General features: G+C 43.1%; 1 protein-coding gene across 1 annotated transcript; it reads right to left on the bottom strand.

The window, feature by feature from the left end:
- Positions 1 to 89: 89 nt before the first annotated feature.
- LOC116105069 (probable pyridoxal 5'-phosphate synthase subunit PDX2) lies at positions 90 to 1,158 on the bottom strand. The gene is made up of 3 exons (XM_031391503.1): positions 970 to 1,158; positions 750 to 877; positions 90 to 207 (listed from the first exon to the last, which is right to left on the bottom strand). Exons 1-3 carry the CDS (start codon positions 1,019 to 1,021, stop codon positions 100 to 102), a joined length of 288 nt encoding a protein of 95 aa, XP_031247363.1. The 5' UTR covers positions 1,022 to 1,158; the 3' UTR covers positions 90 to 99.
- Between the last annotated feature and the right edge of the window lie 17,513 nt (positions 1,159 to 18,671).

Here is an 18,671-nt window from a genome sequence, read left to right as displayed (position 1 = left end):
ATTCAAATTGGTAATAAAAAAACCAGGAAAAGAAGTTGCTGGAGTCATGTCAAACAGCCCTAACACAATCCACAATTAAAGGTTAAGATGAAAGAAGAATCAACAGAAGAAAAACCCACCAACAGCTTTATTTGCCAAGAAAATAAGACCTGCGCAGGTTCCCCAAACAGGTTTTCCTGTTTCAACAAACTCGCGCAAGGCAGGAAACTACAAATGAAAAAGGAAAAAAATAGATGTCAAAAGATAAGTGTATCTTCTTATATGAGATGGTAAAAGAAAACATAGATTTCCTAGATACAAGCCTTTCTTTTTTATAGCAGTAACAATGTTTTCTCTCAAGCATAAGCTATCCGTCATTTCATAACCAAATTAATATATGTTTCTGTGGTGACAATAAATTAGTTACAGTGACTCCAGTAATGCCCTATGCCAGCCAATATATGAACCTTAGCTTCCAATAAAAGAAAAAGTAATCAAATAATCACACATTAATCACAAAACACTCACAAATCACAATAATTTCTCTGACATGCAATTCAAGACTATTACTTCAGACAAAATTCATTCGTATTAATTCAGTAATATTTGGAAAAAAGATACAAGGATTAATTATCAAACCACACAGGGTTTCCAGAACTTAAATAAGAACAAGAAAACCCACTTTCATCAAGATACATAATCTATCAGCAATAGACACAAAAGATACTTAATACATAAAAGAAAAAGAAAAAATCTAAAGAGAGAATAACCAGGTTGTGGTACTCGGCGAGCTTGGCCATGGTGGTGCTTTCACCACCGGGAATGATAAGAGAGCTCACATTCTGAAGCTGCTCCGGCTTCCTAATTTCCACCCCCTTCACTCCTAGCTTCTTAAGAGCTGCATAAATAATCACTCAACAAGATTATATCCACATAAAAACGTTACAAATGAGACGAAATTAACATGATGTAAGAGAAAAGAAAGGGTGCCTGCAATATGTTCGTTAAAAGAACCCTGTAAAGCGAGAACGCCGACTACCATTGCTGGCGTGCTGGGTGGAAGCTGGCGGCCTCAGTTGGTGTGCGTGTTGTGTGAGTCTGCGCACCAGTCAAATTATAAAGGGCGAAACTAAGAAAAAATAGAAAAAAAAAATGAAGTCGTGAAGCACCGGCCTTCCGTTTTCTATGCCCGTGAATAAATAGGCTAAATCTTTTGAACATGTATTTTATATAAGAATAAACTCTATATAATTATAAAAAAAATTATTTTTATTTTAAAATAGTTATAAATAAGAATAAATTCTATATTATAAAAGGTTATAATTTTTTTAATTCTCGTCTTAAAGAAAGTTGCCTCTACATAGTAATAACTATCTGTATATTATAAAAAAAATATGTTATATTACATTAAAGGTTTAAGATGAAATAAAATATTTATCTAAAGTTGTTTGGGACAATAATTTATGTTTTAGAGTTGATACCACATCTTTTAACTTACGGGTACATTACTCGTTAGCATGGACATCTTCTTGTTGAAACCAAAATATTTCTAGCATCTCAAGTTTGTTTAGAGCTTCTAGGTACGAAATTTTTTGTATCTCCATACTATCATACTCATGATTATTTCCTTCTAATTGTAGCAATAATTTCTTCTTCACATAAAACATATATGACTTCTTGTTCATTTGGATAATTGAGAAAAATATTAATATCCATTCGATTAGTGTAGTAAAATTGTCAAATATAATTACTCAATTCTACTATGACTCTTTGATTCTCCTTCTCCACTTAATTTGTAACTTGCAATTCATCGACATCGGGGGTCCTATCTTGCACTGTTTAAAACAATTGGCAATTGTCTGTGGCATCACATCAATTGACAATGCAGCAACTGTATTTACAATTCCATCAAGGACACTTATATTTGCTAGTTCCAAGACATGATCTTCTATCCGTTTTAAAAGTAGGCAATTGAAGCGCTAAATTTGAAATCCTAATACTATTAAAACATGAATTTAAATCCTAATATTGTACTATTAAAACATGAATTATAAAATAAATAAAAAATTGTAACCACACTTCTATTAAGTAATAACCTCCTTATAGTAATACAATTAGTTAGTCTCACCATGACTATAGAGAGGTTTTACTGTAGTTGTTTATTATAATTATTAGAGTAAACAACTTTTTCCCACCAAAATAATGGTTTAATGACACTTTTTCATTCATAGGCTTTTAAAATATCACTTTAGTACTCAAATTTATATTTTGTTTCCGATTCTAGCATTATTGCAACCTCAGACCACCACCATCCTTTTATCCGATCATCACTCACCAAAACCTTTCAAACCCTATTCCCACCAACACCGCCAATCGCCAGCAATCGAGCGATTATGGTTTGCATAGTCGTCCCTCCCAAGTCAAATTTTAATCAATCTCAACCCCCAAAATCCAACCTTCAACCACCAAAAGACTCATCGGCATCCCCTTTTCAAAAGCCGCAATAACTCAGACCAAGTTTGCCTCTCTTCACCATCGAAATATAAATTTAGATAGTAAAATGGTATTTTAAAAGTATGTGGGTGGAAAAGTGTTATTAAGTCATCATTTGGTGGGAAATTGTCATTAACTCTTGTTATTATGATCTAAATCTCCTACTTTTCTTATAAAATAGTACATGTATCAAGGAATTTGTATTGATTTTAGGAGAGTTAGTAATACTTTATAAAAGTTGTGGGTGTGGACTAAATTAAACAACCACTAATTGACTAATTGCCAAAATTGATATATATTTCTTAATTGACTAATTGTATCATTAGAGTTTTGAATGAGAAAGAGAAAATATCAAAAGATTATATAAATTAAAATTTTAAACAAACTGATAAACATTAAAGTTTGAATATTTATTGATAACAATTTTATTATTACTAGAACTATAATTGAAGTTATATTTTATGGTGAATCAGAAGTTTGTTTTTCCTTCAAGCCTATCTATAAAATCATCCTAATCTTCTAGCACCATTTATGAGTTCATGACGTAACCACAATAATCTTCGTATTACTTTTTTATCATATCTATATTTGTCTAAATATATAAAATTACTAGGATAATTATATGCATTACATAATTTACCGGATACATATTGTGGATTAACAATATACATTGCTCTTTCAATGCAAGCAAGTCTAAAAAAAAAGCCCATAGGAGTCATTAATAAGGTTTTGAAAACTAGACCAAATTGGTCCGACCAGCATCCTGCTTGGTCTGAATTTCTAATTTTACTGTTTATCCAAATCCCTAATCTTACCAGCTGCCAGCGAACGAGAGGCTACCAAATGTTAGGGTTAAAGCGGTTTTATAGAGTGGAGGCGGTGGTTTAAGGGGTGGTGTCAGATTGAATTTTGGACATCTCAACCGGAATTTGGCCAAAAAAATCAACCCAATACACGAGTCCTAGGCCCATGAAATTTTTCAGGGCCCGAACTAGTCCCTAGGACCTGTCATGGGCCGATAGGACCAGTCCTATGGGCTTGGGAACTTTCAATATGCCTCCTAATATGTAAATTTCATTTTAACCCTTATATTTATTATCTATTTCCTATAAAATAAGGGGTTTTGGATATTTACAAGGGGCTTAAACGAACTTGGACTGGGGGTTTGGGACGTGTCCCAAGCCCGGGCCTTGGAGGAGGGACTGAACCTGGGCTTGGGCCCTCCTCCATGGGCCTGGTCCGGTTTTGGGACTAGACCTTCTAAGATCGATCCTTGTAAGGACCGGTCCTAAGCCTGGTTTTTTGGGTGGGTTTTTTTGGGTCGGGTCCCAAATTCCTACCTCTAAAACAAAATGTTTTTTGGTTAAAGTTTTTGGAATTTTGATGTGATATGGTACTTGGATTATTTTATGTTCACTGAAAATAAAGAGAATGGCTAATGGGTTGCTGCTGGTTGTTGAGGTTAAGGAGGGGAGCTTTCGGAGTATAGTAGGCGTGGTGTGACGGTGGTGGGGATGGAGGTTGAGAGGCGATTATGGTAGTGGTGATGCGAAAATGGTGGGGATGGACTATGGAGGTTGTTGGTGCATGAAGAATGGCGGCTTAAGGGCTGTGGTCTCATGGTTTTTCATATTAGTATTTGATCTTTTTTGTTTTTTTGCTTCATTTCTGATTTTGCTGGATTTTATAGGGAGTAATGCTACAGTTACCGACGAGTATACACCGAATTTGTGCACCGAATGACGTGACAAAATCCTAACCGTTGATTCATTATAAGTTAATATTAATCAACGGTCAGGATTTTGTCACGTCATTCGGTGTATACTTTTCGGTAACTCTATCGTTTTCCTTTTATAGGAGGTGAAGGTCGTAGGGCGGTGGGAGAAGAAGAGCTACCAGGTTTTTTTTTTTGTTTTTGGCCAATGACGAACGTTAGAGGGAACATGTGGTGAAAGAGTGCTTCTCTTTGACCCTTTGTATTTATTAATTTTTTTTATGAATTAAAAATTTTTTTTTTTTTTAATAATAGGGTTAAACTTGGTCTTTAAATGATCTGCATTTGTCAGGTGAAGGATTTGGATAACTTTGACAAACGGCAGGGGGTTGATAGCAATATCCAAAATGAGAGGCGGTTTATGTATTTACCAAATACTTCAGGGGTTTTAGATCTCCATGTTTTAATTAGTACTAGACTATTGAGTTTTGTACTGTCAATAGTCTAGCATAATCTAACGTTTTATATCATCAATCAATTATTTATTGTTTCATTAAGAATATGATTGGTAAGTTACTAATTTTACAGCTACTTTTGTTCTTTAAAAAAAGCGTTCACTGCTTTTTACCACCCAAATAATGGTTTAATGACATTTTCTTATCTATCGACTTCTAAAATATCATTTTACTATTCGAATTTATATTCTAAAAACAAAAAAAGAGTAAACTCAGTGCAGACTGTTGGGGCTTTTGAAAATGGGAGGTCAATGAGTCTTTTGATAGTGGAATGTTGGATTTTAGTGGTTGTGATTGATCAGAATTTGACTTTGGAGGGCGGCTGTACAAACCCTAATCTCTCGATTGTCGGCGATTGACGGGGTCGACGGGAGTAGGGATTGAAAGGTCATGGTGAGTGATAATCAAGAAAGAGAATGGTGGTGGTGTAGGGTCGTAACGATGCCAGAATTGGAAACGGAATATAAATTTAGGTAATAAAATGGTATTTTAAAATTTGGTGGATGGAAAAGTGTTATTAAGTCATTATTTGGGTGGGAAAAAGTCGTTTACTCTTAAATAAAAATTAATACTTATAAATTTTGAGAAAGTATGATGATTGAATTGGCTATGTATGCCCAAATAAGGTATTGCACACGGAAACAGAACTAATAATACACTTATTAATTATTATCGTGGACTTGTAAAACAATAATAATTTTGTTGATGCTAGTTTTCGGCACCAACCAATTGTCACGTGGGTATCACTTTTTGATGAATTAATACACGTGATAAAGGATATATGAAGTGAAATAAATGCAAAGAAGACTTTTAAAGTGGTTCGGATGCTAAGGTAGCAAATCCTACGTCCACTGATTTGTATTGATATTAGTGTGGGTCAGGTCGCGAAGCGGACTGACGTACATAAGAGTTATGAAAAAGTTAGTGTTTTCTTTTACAAGAGAGAGAGAGAGTTGTTTTTCTGTAAAGAATGGCCGAATCCCCTTAATGGAGGGGACTTCTTCATTTTATATCAAATTGAAGCGTGTAATCATCATTAAATCTATGGGTTGGTGTGATTGTCAGGATATAATCCGGCTTTACGTCCCATTTTCCTTTTTCCAAGCTGACCTCGCATGACTTACTGCAGAGGAATGGACGCGTGTGAGCTCCATATTATTTTGCAGGCCTGACGTGTGCGTGTTGCCCTGACGGGAGCAGGTCAGCTTTAACGTGACTTTCCCACGTCAACCCTTCATTTTCCCGGGTATAACAGAAGCCCCCTAGTTTTTAAGGCTTGAGGAACGAGCCTTGGAAACTTAAGTCACGCTGGAGGCTTTGGTCGCTCCGACCTGGATGGGGTGAGCTCGGCTCAAGACCCGCAGCGAACACGATCTTGCGCGATCCCTTGCCTAAGAGACCTGACAATCTTCATCCTAGCGACCTGGACTTGACGGACGCTCCTTTCTGTACCTTAGAGGTTCAATGAACCTGGCTCTGCGCTGTCAGGCGCTCTGCATGCGTTACAGCGCTTGTCAGACATATTAAATGCGCGGCATGATGACCCGACGCCGTTTTGACAACATTGACTGTTGTAACACATTTGAAACGACAACCCTTATTACTGCATTTAATGCGACGTAGGTTTGAAACGACGCCCCTTTTCACGGCATTTAATGCGACGTGGGGCGCATTTAATGCGGAGAGAGAGAGAACTGCCATTTCGGTTCCAAGGGGTGGTAACTGTCGATTCGCAATCCATATAAAAACTTTGTATTTTTCAGATGAGGTCACCGAAATTTCTTTCGCTTCGAGTGACAAACTTTTGCAAACCAAGAATCATTCTCTCCCGATCGGCGCTTTTCAGGCAACCAGAACGAGTTTCGGTCCCAGCTCCTATACCACAGAGTAAGGTTCTCTCTCTTTTTTTTTTTTTTTTTTTTTTTTTTTTTTTTGGCACATGGTTTGGTTGAACCACGGCGTTGGGTCTTCTAGTGTTTCACCGGAGTCGCGACGCCGTTATTGGATTCGAGCCGTGGATGGCGGTTTGAATCACACGCTAGGTTTTAAGCACTTGTCCCTTGCCGCCGCACGGGACGAACACGAAGGCCTAATGACTAGTCTGTCGATGTTGCAGACTGGAATGGAACCGTCAACATCCAAGCCCGAGGAAGGAGCCAGCTCGTCCGCGCGGGGAGCTCCCGAGGACGCAGCTCTCGATGTCTACTCGGTTCTCACCCCGAGGAATATGCTAGAAAGAGGCAGTTCGACATCCGCTCGGAGGTGTTCCTCGACCAACTAGGCCGTCACGGCGCCGGCTGTTCACCTTGCCGTGATCTCTGAAGAGATCTTCAAGGGTGGAGGGAGGATTCCTTCCACCCTTTCATCAGGTCGGTCCTGGATCATTTCGGGACGCACCAAGCAGTTGACGCCAAAGCGTATGTCATCGCTGTCGCGATGTACATCGCGTGCTGCGAAAATGGCTTGGGAGAGCATCGGCAGTGGAGCTCGGCGTCGCTACTACCTGAAGAGAGTAGGGACAAGGATTCGTACTATTTGTCTCGGTGACCTACCATTGCGCGGGGATACACAGCTATCCAGCAATCGGGGGCCTACGAGACAAAGTTTTTCTTTTTTTTTATAATGGTCACCGCCATTTTCAGGATCCAAGTAGGTTTCCTTTCGCTGGGTTCGTTATCTGCTCGCACGATCATAGTAACGACCTGTTTCTTATGCAGTTAATAGAACGACCAGCCAAGACTTACTCGCCGACCCAAACAGGCTCGTATCTTTCAGGGTACTGGACGAGGAACAACGGGACGCGAGGAAGCTTGTGACGACCGCGAACCTGCGAAAGTACGGTTTTTTTCAGCGATAAGGCGTCGTTAGAACCCCTAGAAGGTAAGTCATACTGGTAGCTTTTGGTCGTGAATAAATTCCCTACGACGAGTTTAAAGCAGAGACCATGCCCCCAAGGACTCGGGGAGTCCCGCCGAGCACCATTTGTTTTCCCTCGATCAAGGAGGGAGAGGGGAGAGGAGAGGGAGACTGCGGCCGAGGCTGCCCGTGCTTCCCGCACAACCGCTGCGAACTTCTACGCCTTCGCAGCCCTGTCCGGCAAGAAGCGACCAGGACAGAACAGGTCGCTCAGGCACCTCTGCTCGCCCCCGACGGAAGGCTCTGGCCCAAAGGTCCAAGAAGAGGAAACAGGTTCAGGTCGAAGAGTCTGAGACACGAATCCGAGGAGGAGCCTCTGAGGACGCGCCAAGAATCCAGGAGGTCGGGCAAGGAACCCGCGAGCGAGGCGGTGACTGGCGACAAGGCGAAGGACGCGCCTGTACTGGATTCATTGGGGAGTCTGCCCGAGTACCTGCAGCCAATTGCTATGGCCTGCTCGAGTGCGAGCTACGGAGTCGTACGGCGAATTTGCAGACAGGGCGACGACCTGATGGCCACGTAGTTCCAGCATCTGAGCAAGGTAAACACAGCTGTACTTGAAATTTCATTTTGCTCTATTTCTAACTCGTACTGCTCGCAGGGTGTTACGATGAGGATGTCCATGGAGAAGACGCGGCTGGGGGCCGCAAAGGGGGGAGCGACCTGCAGGAGGAGGTCGCGAAGCTGAAGCAAAGTTTGGAGTCCGTTTGAGGCGGAAAGAACCCAGCGTTCGAAGCACAGCGATAGGTATCTGAAACCAAAAGGACGCTGCTCAGCGAACAGTGGGACTTCCAGAGGGCGGAGCTCGATCGGCGTGGGAGGAAGTCAGAGAGCTTCAAAGGACAAACGCTAGGCTCTCTAGGGAGGTCGGAGAAAGGACCAGGAGCTCCAGGCGACCTTCGCACGGGCTCAGCGAGCTGAAGAAGATAGGCAGGCCTCGAGCAGGAGAAGGCTAGCTCTTGAGGCCGAGCTCCAGGAGAGTCGGGCGAGAGTCGCTTCTCTGACTGACGAAATGCAGAACCAGTCAGAGGAGTGGAAGAAAAGGCCGCGGACTGGGCGATTGGGTGTATCTACTCCCTGCGAGCAAGGAACCAGGATTTGAACATGTCGACCTCCCGGAGGGTTGGCAAGCGACTTTGCGGATCATGGCCGAAGAGGACGATCTGGAAACCGCGGGCGCCCAATGACCCGACCAGGCAGGGGGTTCTGATCAAAGGATCCCCCGACCAGCCTTAAGCGTAATGAGTCGTCCTTGTGTAATCGGGTTTTGGACTCTTTTTGTTTGTAAATGAATGAAATATCTTTCAATTTGCAGTTCGCTCTTTTCAATATTGTGTACAATTTACAATTCGCGACTACATAAGCAATTGTCTACGAATTTTTCATGCGAACAGAACAGAACACATACGAACGTTTCGAACGAATAAAGTAATACTTAAAAGAATTGACAAAAATTGAGTGGAGTTTGAGATTACTGATATTATGGCCGGAGGTGCTCGGCATTCCAAGCTCGGGGTACTTTGGAACCGTTCAACCTTTTGAGATGGTAGGTCCCGGTCTGATTACTTTGTCGACCCGGTATGGACCTTCCAGTTAGGTCCTAGTACCCCGCACTCGACTCTCTGGTTCGAGGAGAACTTCCTTTAGCACAAGATCTCCGACCTGGAAGTCTCTTCGCTTGACCTTGAGTCGAAGAATTTTGCTCGCTGCTGGTAGGCCGCTATCCTTAGCGAAGCCTTGTTGCGGTGCTCTTAGACCAGATCCAAACTTGCTCTCATTAGTGCTTCGTTTTCGTCCTCATTGTACAAGTCCCTCCGAAGAGACCCAGTTCGACCTTTACTGGGATCATTGCTTCACAGCCATAGGCTAGCGAAAATGGAGTTTCCGAGGTGGAGGTCCCTGGAGTTGTCCGTACGCCACAAGATTCGGGGAGGTCGTCAGCCCATTTCCTTGGCTGCCCTGAGCTTGGCTTTCGAGTGTGCTTGATGGTCTTGTTGACTGCTTCAACTTGGCCATTCGCCTGCAGTCTGGCGACTGAGGCAAACTTTTTAAGGATGCCCAGCTCGTCAGAACTGCTTGAACCCTCATTATCGAATTGCTTTCATTATCTGAGATGAGGGTGTGAGGAATTCCATAGCGGCACATTATATTCTTGAAAACGAAGTCTTTCAGCTTTCTGGTCGTGATCGCGGCTAGCGGTTCGGCTTCGACCCATTTGTGAAGTAATCTACCGCGACCACGGCATACTTGACCCCTCCTTTCGACTGGCATGGGGCGATGATAGGTCGATCCCCACATGGAAAATGGCCAGGGGCTAGACATAGTGATCAGCTCGTGAGAAGGGGCTCGCGGAATGTTCGCGAACACGTTGGCATTTGTCGCATTTCTTGACAAAGTTGTGCGCATCCTCCTGGATTCGGGGCCAATAGTATCCCTGGCGAACAATCTTGTTCGCAAGAGACCGAGCTGCTGCGTGGTTACCGCAGATCCCCTCATGAATTTTCCTCATGATGTAGTCTGCTTCTTCACCGGTCACACATCGGAGGAGTGGGACACTGAATCCTCTCCTGTAAAGCTGATCCCGATGAGTGTTGAAACGAGCGACCTTACTCGTAGGACCCTTGCCTCGACCTTGTCGCAGGCAAGATCCCATCCTTGAGGTACTGGACAATGGGAGTCATCCAGGAATCTGGTTGAACCTCATTTACGGCCTGTTCGGCCGAGCTGATAGTTGGAGCATTGACAAAACGAACAGGAATACTATCAGGAGCTCTGAATCTAGTGACGGGCTATCTTTGCCAAGGCGTCCGCTTATGAGTTGCTCTCCCTGGGGATCTGAGCGATCTCGAAGTGCTTAAACGCCCCAGAGAGACCTAGCTTCTTTCAGGTAGTGGCTAGTCTCTTCCTTAGCTTGGTATTCCCCTAGGATCTGGTTGACGACCAGCATAGAGTCGTGTACACACTGATCGTGGTTGCACCTATTTCTTTGGCGAGTGCAATCGGCGAGCAGAGCTTCGTATCGGACTCATTGTTGGTCGCCTTAAACCCGAACCAGAGGATACCATGAATCCGAAGCCCCTCGGGGCTAACAGGAGAAGACCCGCTCGGCCTTTTCCTGTTTGATGACCCGTCGACGTAGAGGTTCCAGGTCGACAGGTTCTGAATAGTTTCTTGCCCGACTTTGCTAGACTGTTGCTCGTTTGGGAGATATGAAAATTCCGAGATGAAGTCTGCAACAGCCTGCCTTTGATAGTCGACCTGGGCGTATACCTTAAGTCGAACTGGCTCAGCTCCATGGCCCAATGAGCAGTTTACCGAGGCCTCCAGTTTCAAGGACCTGCCTGAGAGGGTAACTCGTCATTACATTGATTGATGGGCATGGAAATAAGGTCGCAGCTTTCGGACGCGACACAGCAGGGCAAAAAGCTAGTCGCTCCATTTCCGGGTACCGTATCTCGGCATCCGATAGACGCTACTTGCATAATATACCAGCCACTGAACTTTTTCCTCTTCTCGTATTAAAGCTGCACTGACCGCGAACTGAGACACGGACAGGTAGATGAGCAGGATTTCTTGTGGAAGAGGCTTAGAGAGGAGAGGTGGCTTCCCAAGATGTCTTTATGCTTGGAATGCCTGCTCGCATTCGGAAGTCCACTCGAATTTCTTATTGGCTTTCAGAACATTGAAAAATGGTAAACAACGGTCTGTTAGCCTTGATATGAAGCGACTAAGTGCCGCTATTCGCCCATTCAGACTCATGACCTGCTTTTTACTGGTCGGGCTTTCCATATCTAGCAGAGCTTGAATCTTCGGGGTTTACCTCTATGCCCCGCTGATTGACCATATACCCAGGAACTTTCCTGACGATAATCCGAACGAACATTTGAGAGGGTTCAGCTTCATTTTGTAGAGTCGGAGTATGCAAAACTCTCAGCGAGATGCGAAATATGATCTGTGGCGACCGGGATTTGACTAGCATGTCGTCCACATAGACCTCTGTCCTCCCGATAGGTCGGAGAACATTCGGTTGACTAACCTCTGATAGGTCGCACCCGCATCTTGAGGCCGAAGGGCATGACTTTGTACAGTATAGCCCCCGGTCGTAATGAAGGTCGTATGCTCCTCATCGGCTTATACATCGGGATTTGGTTGTATCCGAGTATGCATCCATGAAGCTTAACAGCTCGTGCCCGAGGTGGCGTCAACGAGCTGGTCGATCTTGGCAGGGGGAAGCTGTCTTTCGGGCAAGCTTATTCAGGTCGCTGAAGTCTACGCAAGTCCGCCACTTGCCATTTGGCTTTTTGACCAAGACGGGTTAGCAACCCAGGTCGGGTAGAGAGCCTCGCGAATAGATCCATTGCGGAGAAGGTTCTCCACTTCTGATTTTAATGCGGCGTACCGCTTCGGATCCATTGCCCTTCTCTTTTGGGAACTGGCTTAGCTTCACTGCTGACGTTCAGTGAATGGCAAATAACGTTCGGGCTGACCCCGACCATATCTGCATGCGACCAGGCGAACACATCAATGTTCTCCTCAGGAAGCTTACCATCGGAAGCGAGTGAGGGTTGAGACAGCTTCCGATTTTAGCATTCGGCTCGGCTCTTTTGGATCAACCGAAACTTCGGACAGATCCTCAACCGGGCCGCTCGGGAGGGTTTCCTGAACTCGCGGATCTATGTTATCCTCCGCCGGACCAGGCTGTGGCTCGATCCGGCTGATCGCCATAGCATGCGGGGTGCACACCGCGAAATGCCCTTTCCTTTGTCGGCCATCTGGACTGATTTACATAGCATTCGCGAGATGCGCTTTGCGACCCGCTACCTCCCTATCCCGGTTGGAGTGGGGAACTCATCTTGAGATGATAAATGGAAGTGACTGCCCTGAAGGTTCTCAGCAGAGGTCGTCCCAGGATTCCATTGAAGGCCGACGGACAGTCCACGACCAAAAATTCGGTAAACCTAGTACCTCTCGTAGTCGCCGAGCGTGACTGGCAGTTGGATCGTTCCATTAGGGATCAGGTGATCCCCTGTAAAACCATACAGAGGCATCGAGGCTGGCTTCAGGTCGGCCTCGACCAGGTTCATTCTGTCGAAAGCGGATTTGAATAGGATGTTTACAGCGCTTCCGTTGTCTACAAGCATTCTGCAGACATTATGACACCTATCAGGGGCATGATTACCAGAGCATCCTCGTGAGGATGGTGCAGGCGAGCTGCCTCTTTCTCGCAGAAAGTGATTGGCTCCTTTTTCTGGCTTTCGGAGGTCGCTGCGAAGTATTCATTACTCTGATCGGGTCATGGCGCGCTTCGCGAACATATCTCTCCTGCGCTCCTCGCTTGTTTCCTGCGAGGTGCGGACCTCTGAAGATTAGGTTAACACTGTCGTACCCGCTGCGATCACGGCGCTTTTTCTTTCGCTCCCCTTGGTTTTCTTTTCGGGAGTGTCATGTACTCCTTGAAGTGCCCCTTTTTGATGAGCTCTTCGATAGCCTGTTTTAGAGCTCGGCACTCATCGGTGAGATGCCCATTTTCCCGATGATAACGGCAGTACTTTTGTTGTTTCTAGCCGTGAGGGGGTTTTCATTGGTTCGGGCTCACCGAGCAGGCTGGCTTCCTTGGATTTGTCGAGGAGCGCAGATATGGACACATTCAACGGAGTGTATTGAGTCCGTTGCGGTCGCGACGGGGGACAGGAGCATAGGACTTTTCTGCTCGTAGCGGGGTTTCTTCCCTTTCGTGACCGTCAATGTCTCCTTGCGATCAGCTCGCTTATTGTCTCCCCGAACTGATACTACTGGAAGTGCCGTGATCGCGACGGCGGAGCGCCGCCAGCGAATTCTCTATTCGAAGATACTTTTCTGCCAGGTTATAGAATCTGGTGAGGGAGATACCGTCCTCAGCCTGCAGTTCTTTCCACAGTTCGGTTTACGGGCGAACCCTAGCTATTATAAGAGTTGGATGGACTCTTCTGGCGCGTGAGCCACTTGTGAGCTCCTTGTGGAAGCGATCAATGTAGAAGCAGGGATCGTCTCTCCTTGCCTTATATGCTAAGGTAGCTCAAAGGCATTGAAAATTTCGGTTGGTTGGAAATGCCGCAGGAACGTCGTGCTCATCTGAGGCCACGAAATGATCGATCCAGCTGGGAGCGACCTCAACCACCGTTTGCATGAGAAGTCAGCGTCACGGCCAAACAGCGGCATTCGCAAGGTCCAAAACCTTGTAGAGCTCCATCAGGTCGTTGAAACTATATAATGATCCTGCGGATCATAGTTTCCGTCAAACGGCCGCATATCTGGCAATCTGAACCTTGGTGGAAGTGGAGCAGCTAGCACTTCAGGAGAAAACGAGGACGTAGAGGCGACCTGCGCCTGTTCGTTTCGCTGCTCCCGTAAACTGTCTGAGCTCGCTGAGCTCCTCAATTTGTGGTAACGGAGCCATACCTGGGTTGTTTCAACCATGCGAGCCCGACTTCCCGGTTGCGGTTCAGGAGAGTTCGGAGGTCGGATGCCTCCTCGCCTCGGCCGGTATTCAGCCGCGCTCGAACACGCTGATAGAGGCGTGTGAAGGCGAATAGTAGTGCAGGGCATTTTCACGACCCTTGCGGTGGTACGAACCGCCCGCGAGGTATGGAGGCCCACCGATGAGAACGATCGGGATTGTTCTGCTGGTGGTGATCGGAATCATCTCGCCAGCATTTTCGCTCGGGTTTGCTTGGACGTGGCATGGGACAGCTCGAATTTACTTTTCACTGAGTCTCAGCTTTGCCGATACCCTGCTCGGGGCACCTTTTGTATTCGTCGGCCCTTGGGAGCCGTAGGCTTATTTTTGCCACTTGTTTACCCTTGCGCCTACGCGCTGCAGTGCTCCGGCACGGGCTATCACCTTTGCCGCGCTTTCGGGCGACTGCAAGCGTTTTGGCGGTTGTACCGCTCCGGCTGTCGTGGACGACATGCCCTGGTCCAGACGGTCCAACCTTGATTGACCGTCTGGAGAGTATTTTCGAACCTCTCAGGTAGCTTCCAATGGCAGGGTCCAGTTGCGGAGCTGCTGGGGTATTCCCAACAGCATTTTGCGAAACTGGAGGCATGTTGGAAGGGGTGTCCCTTTGGGCTGGGGGGACTCCTTCAGCGTGTTGGTTCCCCTGCTCAGGTTCAGATTGGCGGGCCATTGTAGTGTAAGACCAGCAGGTCAAAGATTCTCCTGATGAAGGGTAGACGCTAAATCAGGGCCCTCCTTCTAGCGCCAAACTGTGATGCTAGTTTCGGCACCAACCAATTGTCACGTGGGTATCACTTTTTGATGAATTAATACACGTGATAAAGGATATATGAAGTGAAATAAATGCAAAGAAGACTTTTAAAGTGGTTGGATGCAAGGTAGCAAATCCTACGTCCACTGATTTGTATTGATATTAGTGTGGGTCAGGTCGCGAAGCGGATGACGTACATAAGAGTTATGAAAAAGTTAGTGTTTCTTTTACAAGAGAGAGAGAGAGTTGTTTTTCTGTAAAGAATGGCGAATCCCTTAAGGAGGGGACTTTTCATTTTAATAAATTGAACGCGTGTAATCAATCATTAAATTATGGGTTGGTGTGATTGTCAGGATATAATCCGGCTTTACGTCCCATTTTCCTTTTTCCAAGCTGACCTCGCACGACTTACTGCAGAGGAATGGACGCGTGTGAGCTCCATATTATTTTGCAGGCCTGACGTGTGCGTGTTGCCCTGACGGGAGCAGGTCAGCTTTAACGTGACTTTCCCACGTCAACCCTTCATTTTCCCGGGTATAACAAATTTTAATTTAAAAAAAGAAAAATACATTTCAATCAAATCATATTAAAATAATTATAGAACTCAAAAAATAAATAAATATAGTGGCTTGGAATCATTAAGGAAAGATTCTTGTTAGATTATATTTATTTTAGTAAAACAGAATATGCTATCTGATTAAGCGAAGCCCATTTTTGTTTTGATTTCAAATATTTGGATGGTCGATTTGCACCGTTCCAAGTGTCATTCATCATTGATTAGTCAAGTGATAAACACAGTCTAATTTGTCTGCATAGAGTAAACAACAAATTCCCACCCGAGGTTTAGTGAAAGTATTTAATACCCCTAGTTTCATTTATTTCAAATATCCACCCTTAAAGTAACACAATTTCATTTATTTTAATAGTTAAGCTCTAAAATGGTCATTTTCTTTTTTTCTCTCTTCACTTCCCAATTTTTCCTCATCTCCGCCTCATCCTCCCATCTTTTTCTTCTTCCCTTCCCATTTCGTCCTTATCTCCGCCTCCACCCATCTTCTTCTTTTTCCCTCCACTATCGTCGGCTTCATCCCCCACCGTCATCAAAACCACATCACTTCCTGGCCACACCAGCTTGTCGTTCACCAATCGTCTCTGGCTGTTTTCTGGCACTTTCCCATGAAGGAAATTGGCCCCTACCCCATTTTCTGACTCCTCGACGCCTCACCATCCCAACCCATTACCCCCTTGACCACCTTGATTTCTCTTTCGCCATCACCCTTCACCTCATGTGTCGCACTCCGCCAGCTTCTTTCCGGCCAACCCCATCACTGAAAATCTTCATTGAGCCCACCATTCAACTCATCAAAGAGCCCTCCCCAATAACCCTATGCTTTTTGTTCCCGATTTCTCACCTTTCAACATCGATTGAAGCCCCCTCTCCCTAGGGTTTTTATTTTGCTTTTGTATTTTGTATTTTTTTTTTCTGTTTTCTGTTTTTATTGAAATGGTGTGATTTTAGGTGGTGGATGTTGGATTTGGAATCAGGTGGTTTGGATGGTTGTGTGGTGGTCTTAGGATGGGATGGTTTGGAATGGGTTGTGGTGGTGGTTTGGAATGGGTTGTGGTGGTGGTTTGGAATGGGGTGGTTTGGCCAACTATGGGACTTGGAATGGGGTGGTTTGGCTGATTGTGGTGGTGGTTTGGATGGCTATGGTAGTTTGGGATGGGGTGGTTTGGAATGGACTATGGTAGTGGTATGGAATGGAGTAAAGGGTAGTTTAATAATAACACTCGTCAAAACCCAACAATCACTAACTATGTTACTTTAAGGCTGGGTATCTAGAATAAATGAAACCTTGGGTATCAACTTGGAATTTTGCTACATCTCAGGTGGGAATATGTTGTTTACTCGTCTGCATATAACTAATCAAGTGTTGTATTTATTAAGAATATCTGAGGGGTCCATAGATTCACTTTGTTTTGTACTTTTGTTATAATCATCATGGCTGCGAATTTAGTGGTGGGTAGTCAGACGTCATCGTTTCAATCAAGACAAAGGAATATATTCATGCTTTCTCTTTCAACTAGTAATCCCCATTCCCCACTAAGAATATAAGTGATATTTTTAAGATTATATAATTTAAATCTTTTATTAATTTTATGAAATTAAACTTATAATTATTGATAGTATAATTCAATGTTTTAGAATTTGTTGAGGTAACATAAAAATGATTTCCTCTAAAGTCCATTGAATTATAATGTTTCAATTTAAATAAAAAATAAATTACTTTAATATATATGATCTATTAGGTTTATGTAAACTTAATTTTTTTGATACTCGATCATGCTTTCAATGTTGTCGTATCTATAACTTATTATTTTGCAAAAGAGTTAATAACATTATCTTCTTGAAATATGATATAATAACAAAATTTCTTTGTGATTTTCGAAATAACAAAAATCTCCCTATGGTTAATGAACTATTAAAAGCCGTTAAAATTAACACTGTTATGAATTAATTATTACCAAATTCATCTTTCACCGTTTATTTTAACACTTAAAACTTAACAAAAATGAGATTTTTTGTATCATAGAGTATTATATCACATGGGGATTAATGTCATTAACTATTTCTATAACATAAAGTGCTTTTGCTTTCATCTATTGAAATAAGGGCTACACATATAATAAAGATAGGCTGACAAACATTTTTCACAAACTTCTCTCATTAACGCTGACGTGACAGCTCGCATTTGGTAAGGCAGGATCCATTGTTGGATAGGCAGAACCTATTGCGAGCTGACCAATTACGAGCTGATACGTCGCGTTCACAGAATAAAGTCCGGTAATAATAAACCCTAATTCTCAAACAATATTTGATAAATTATATAACTGGTCAAATTGTTGTCTAATTAAGAAGGTGTTATGGCATCAATTAGAAATCAAATACAAGAGTGCAATATTATTAATAGTATAAATAACTTTCCTCTTTATGGCCGGATGACAAATTTTTTAGTCATTGATGTTAGTTATACCTAAAAAGTCTTGTGTTTGAATCACAGAAAATGAACTTATTACATTTATACAATTACTTTAGTCTATTAAATTTTTATAGTTTTTTGTGGCCCGATAATTAGACATGCTCTAATAAAGGTTTGGATACCTCGATTACCTAAGACAAAAAATACATAAAATCCACCTTCTAAAATCGTATCAAATAAAAAAAAAAAAATAGATTTATAAAGTTTTGAGATATTAAATTACATGGTCACACTTTAGACAACCTCGTTAACGTGTCAAATATGCACTATAGAGCATAGAAACAAAACCATCCCAATCCATTTGAATAAATACAAATTCTTCAACGAACTCTAACTTCCACACGAAGTTTCCTTCTCTGACACGTAAACTTGTCCTTTAATTGCTAAATACCTTTTATCAGTACTAGCTTTTTTTATTATTTTTTTATAACTCAATTATAAATCAATTTATGCATACTTTAATTAATATTACGAGGTTTTGAAATTATCGATCAACTAACAGTTTCAAAGATTATCTCTAATAATAATTAAAGAAAGACTCGAACTCAGAACCACTTAAATAATACATCTAAGAGTCTATATCAAACCATTCGATTACCCAAAAATAGTTACGATTAACTTTTTAAACCATTTCAAAAATTATAATTAACCAAGCTCATAACACTTATAATTCAACCACCAGTCATTAATATTATTGTGATTAATCACATGATCCCTTCTCTCTTTATTTATGGTGTCATTTTCATTTAAGGGGTAGGTTATCAGC

Source organism: Pistacia vera, unplaced genomic scaffold (genome assembly GCF_008641045.1).
Source record: "Pistacia vera cultivar Batoury unplaced genomic scaffold, PisVer_v2 Contig491, whole genome shotgun sequence".
NCBI lineage: Eukaryota > Viridiplantae > Streptophyta > Magnoliopsida > Sapindales > Anacardiaceae > Pistacia > Pistacia vera.
Note: the sequence above shows the minus strand (reverse complement) of the source record. Positions and strands in the feature narration are given on the sequence as shown.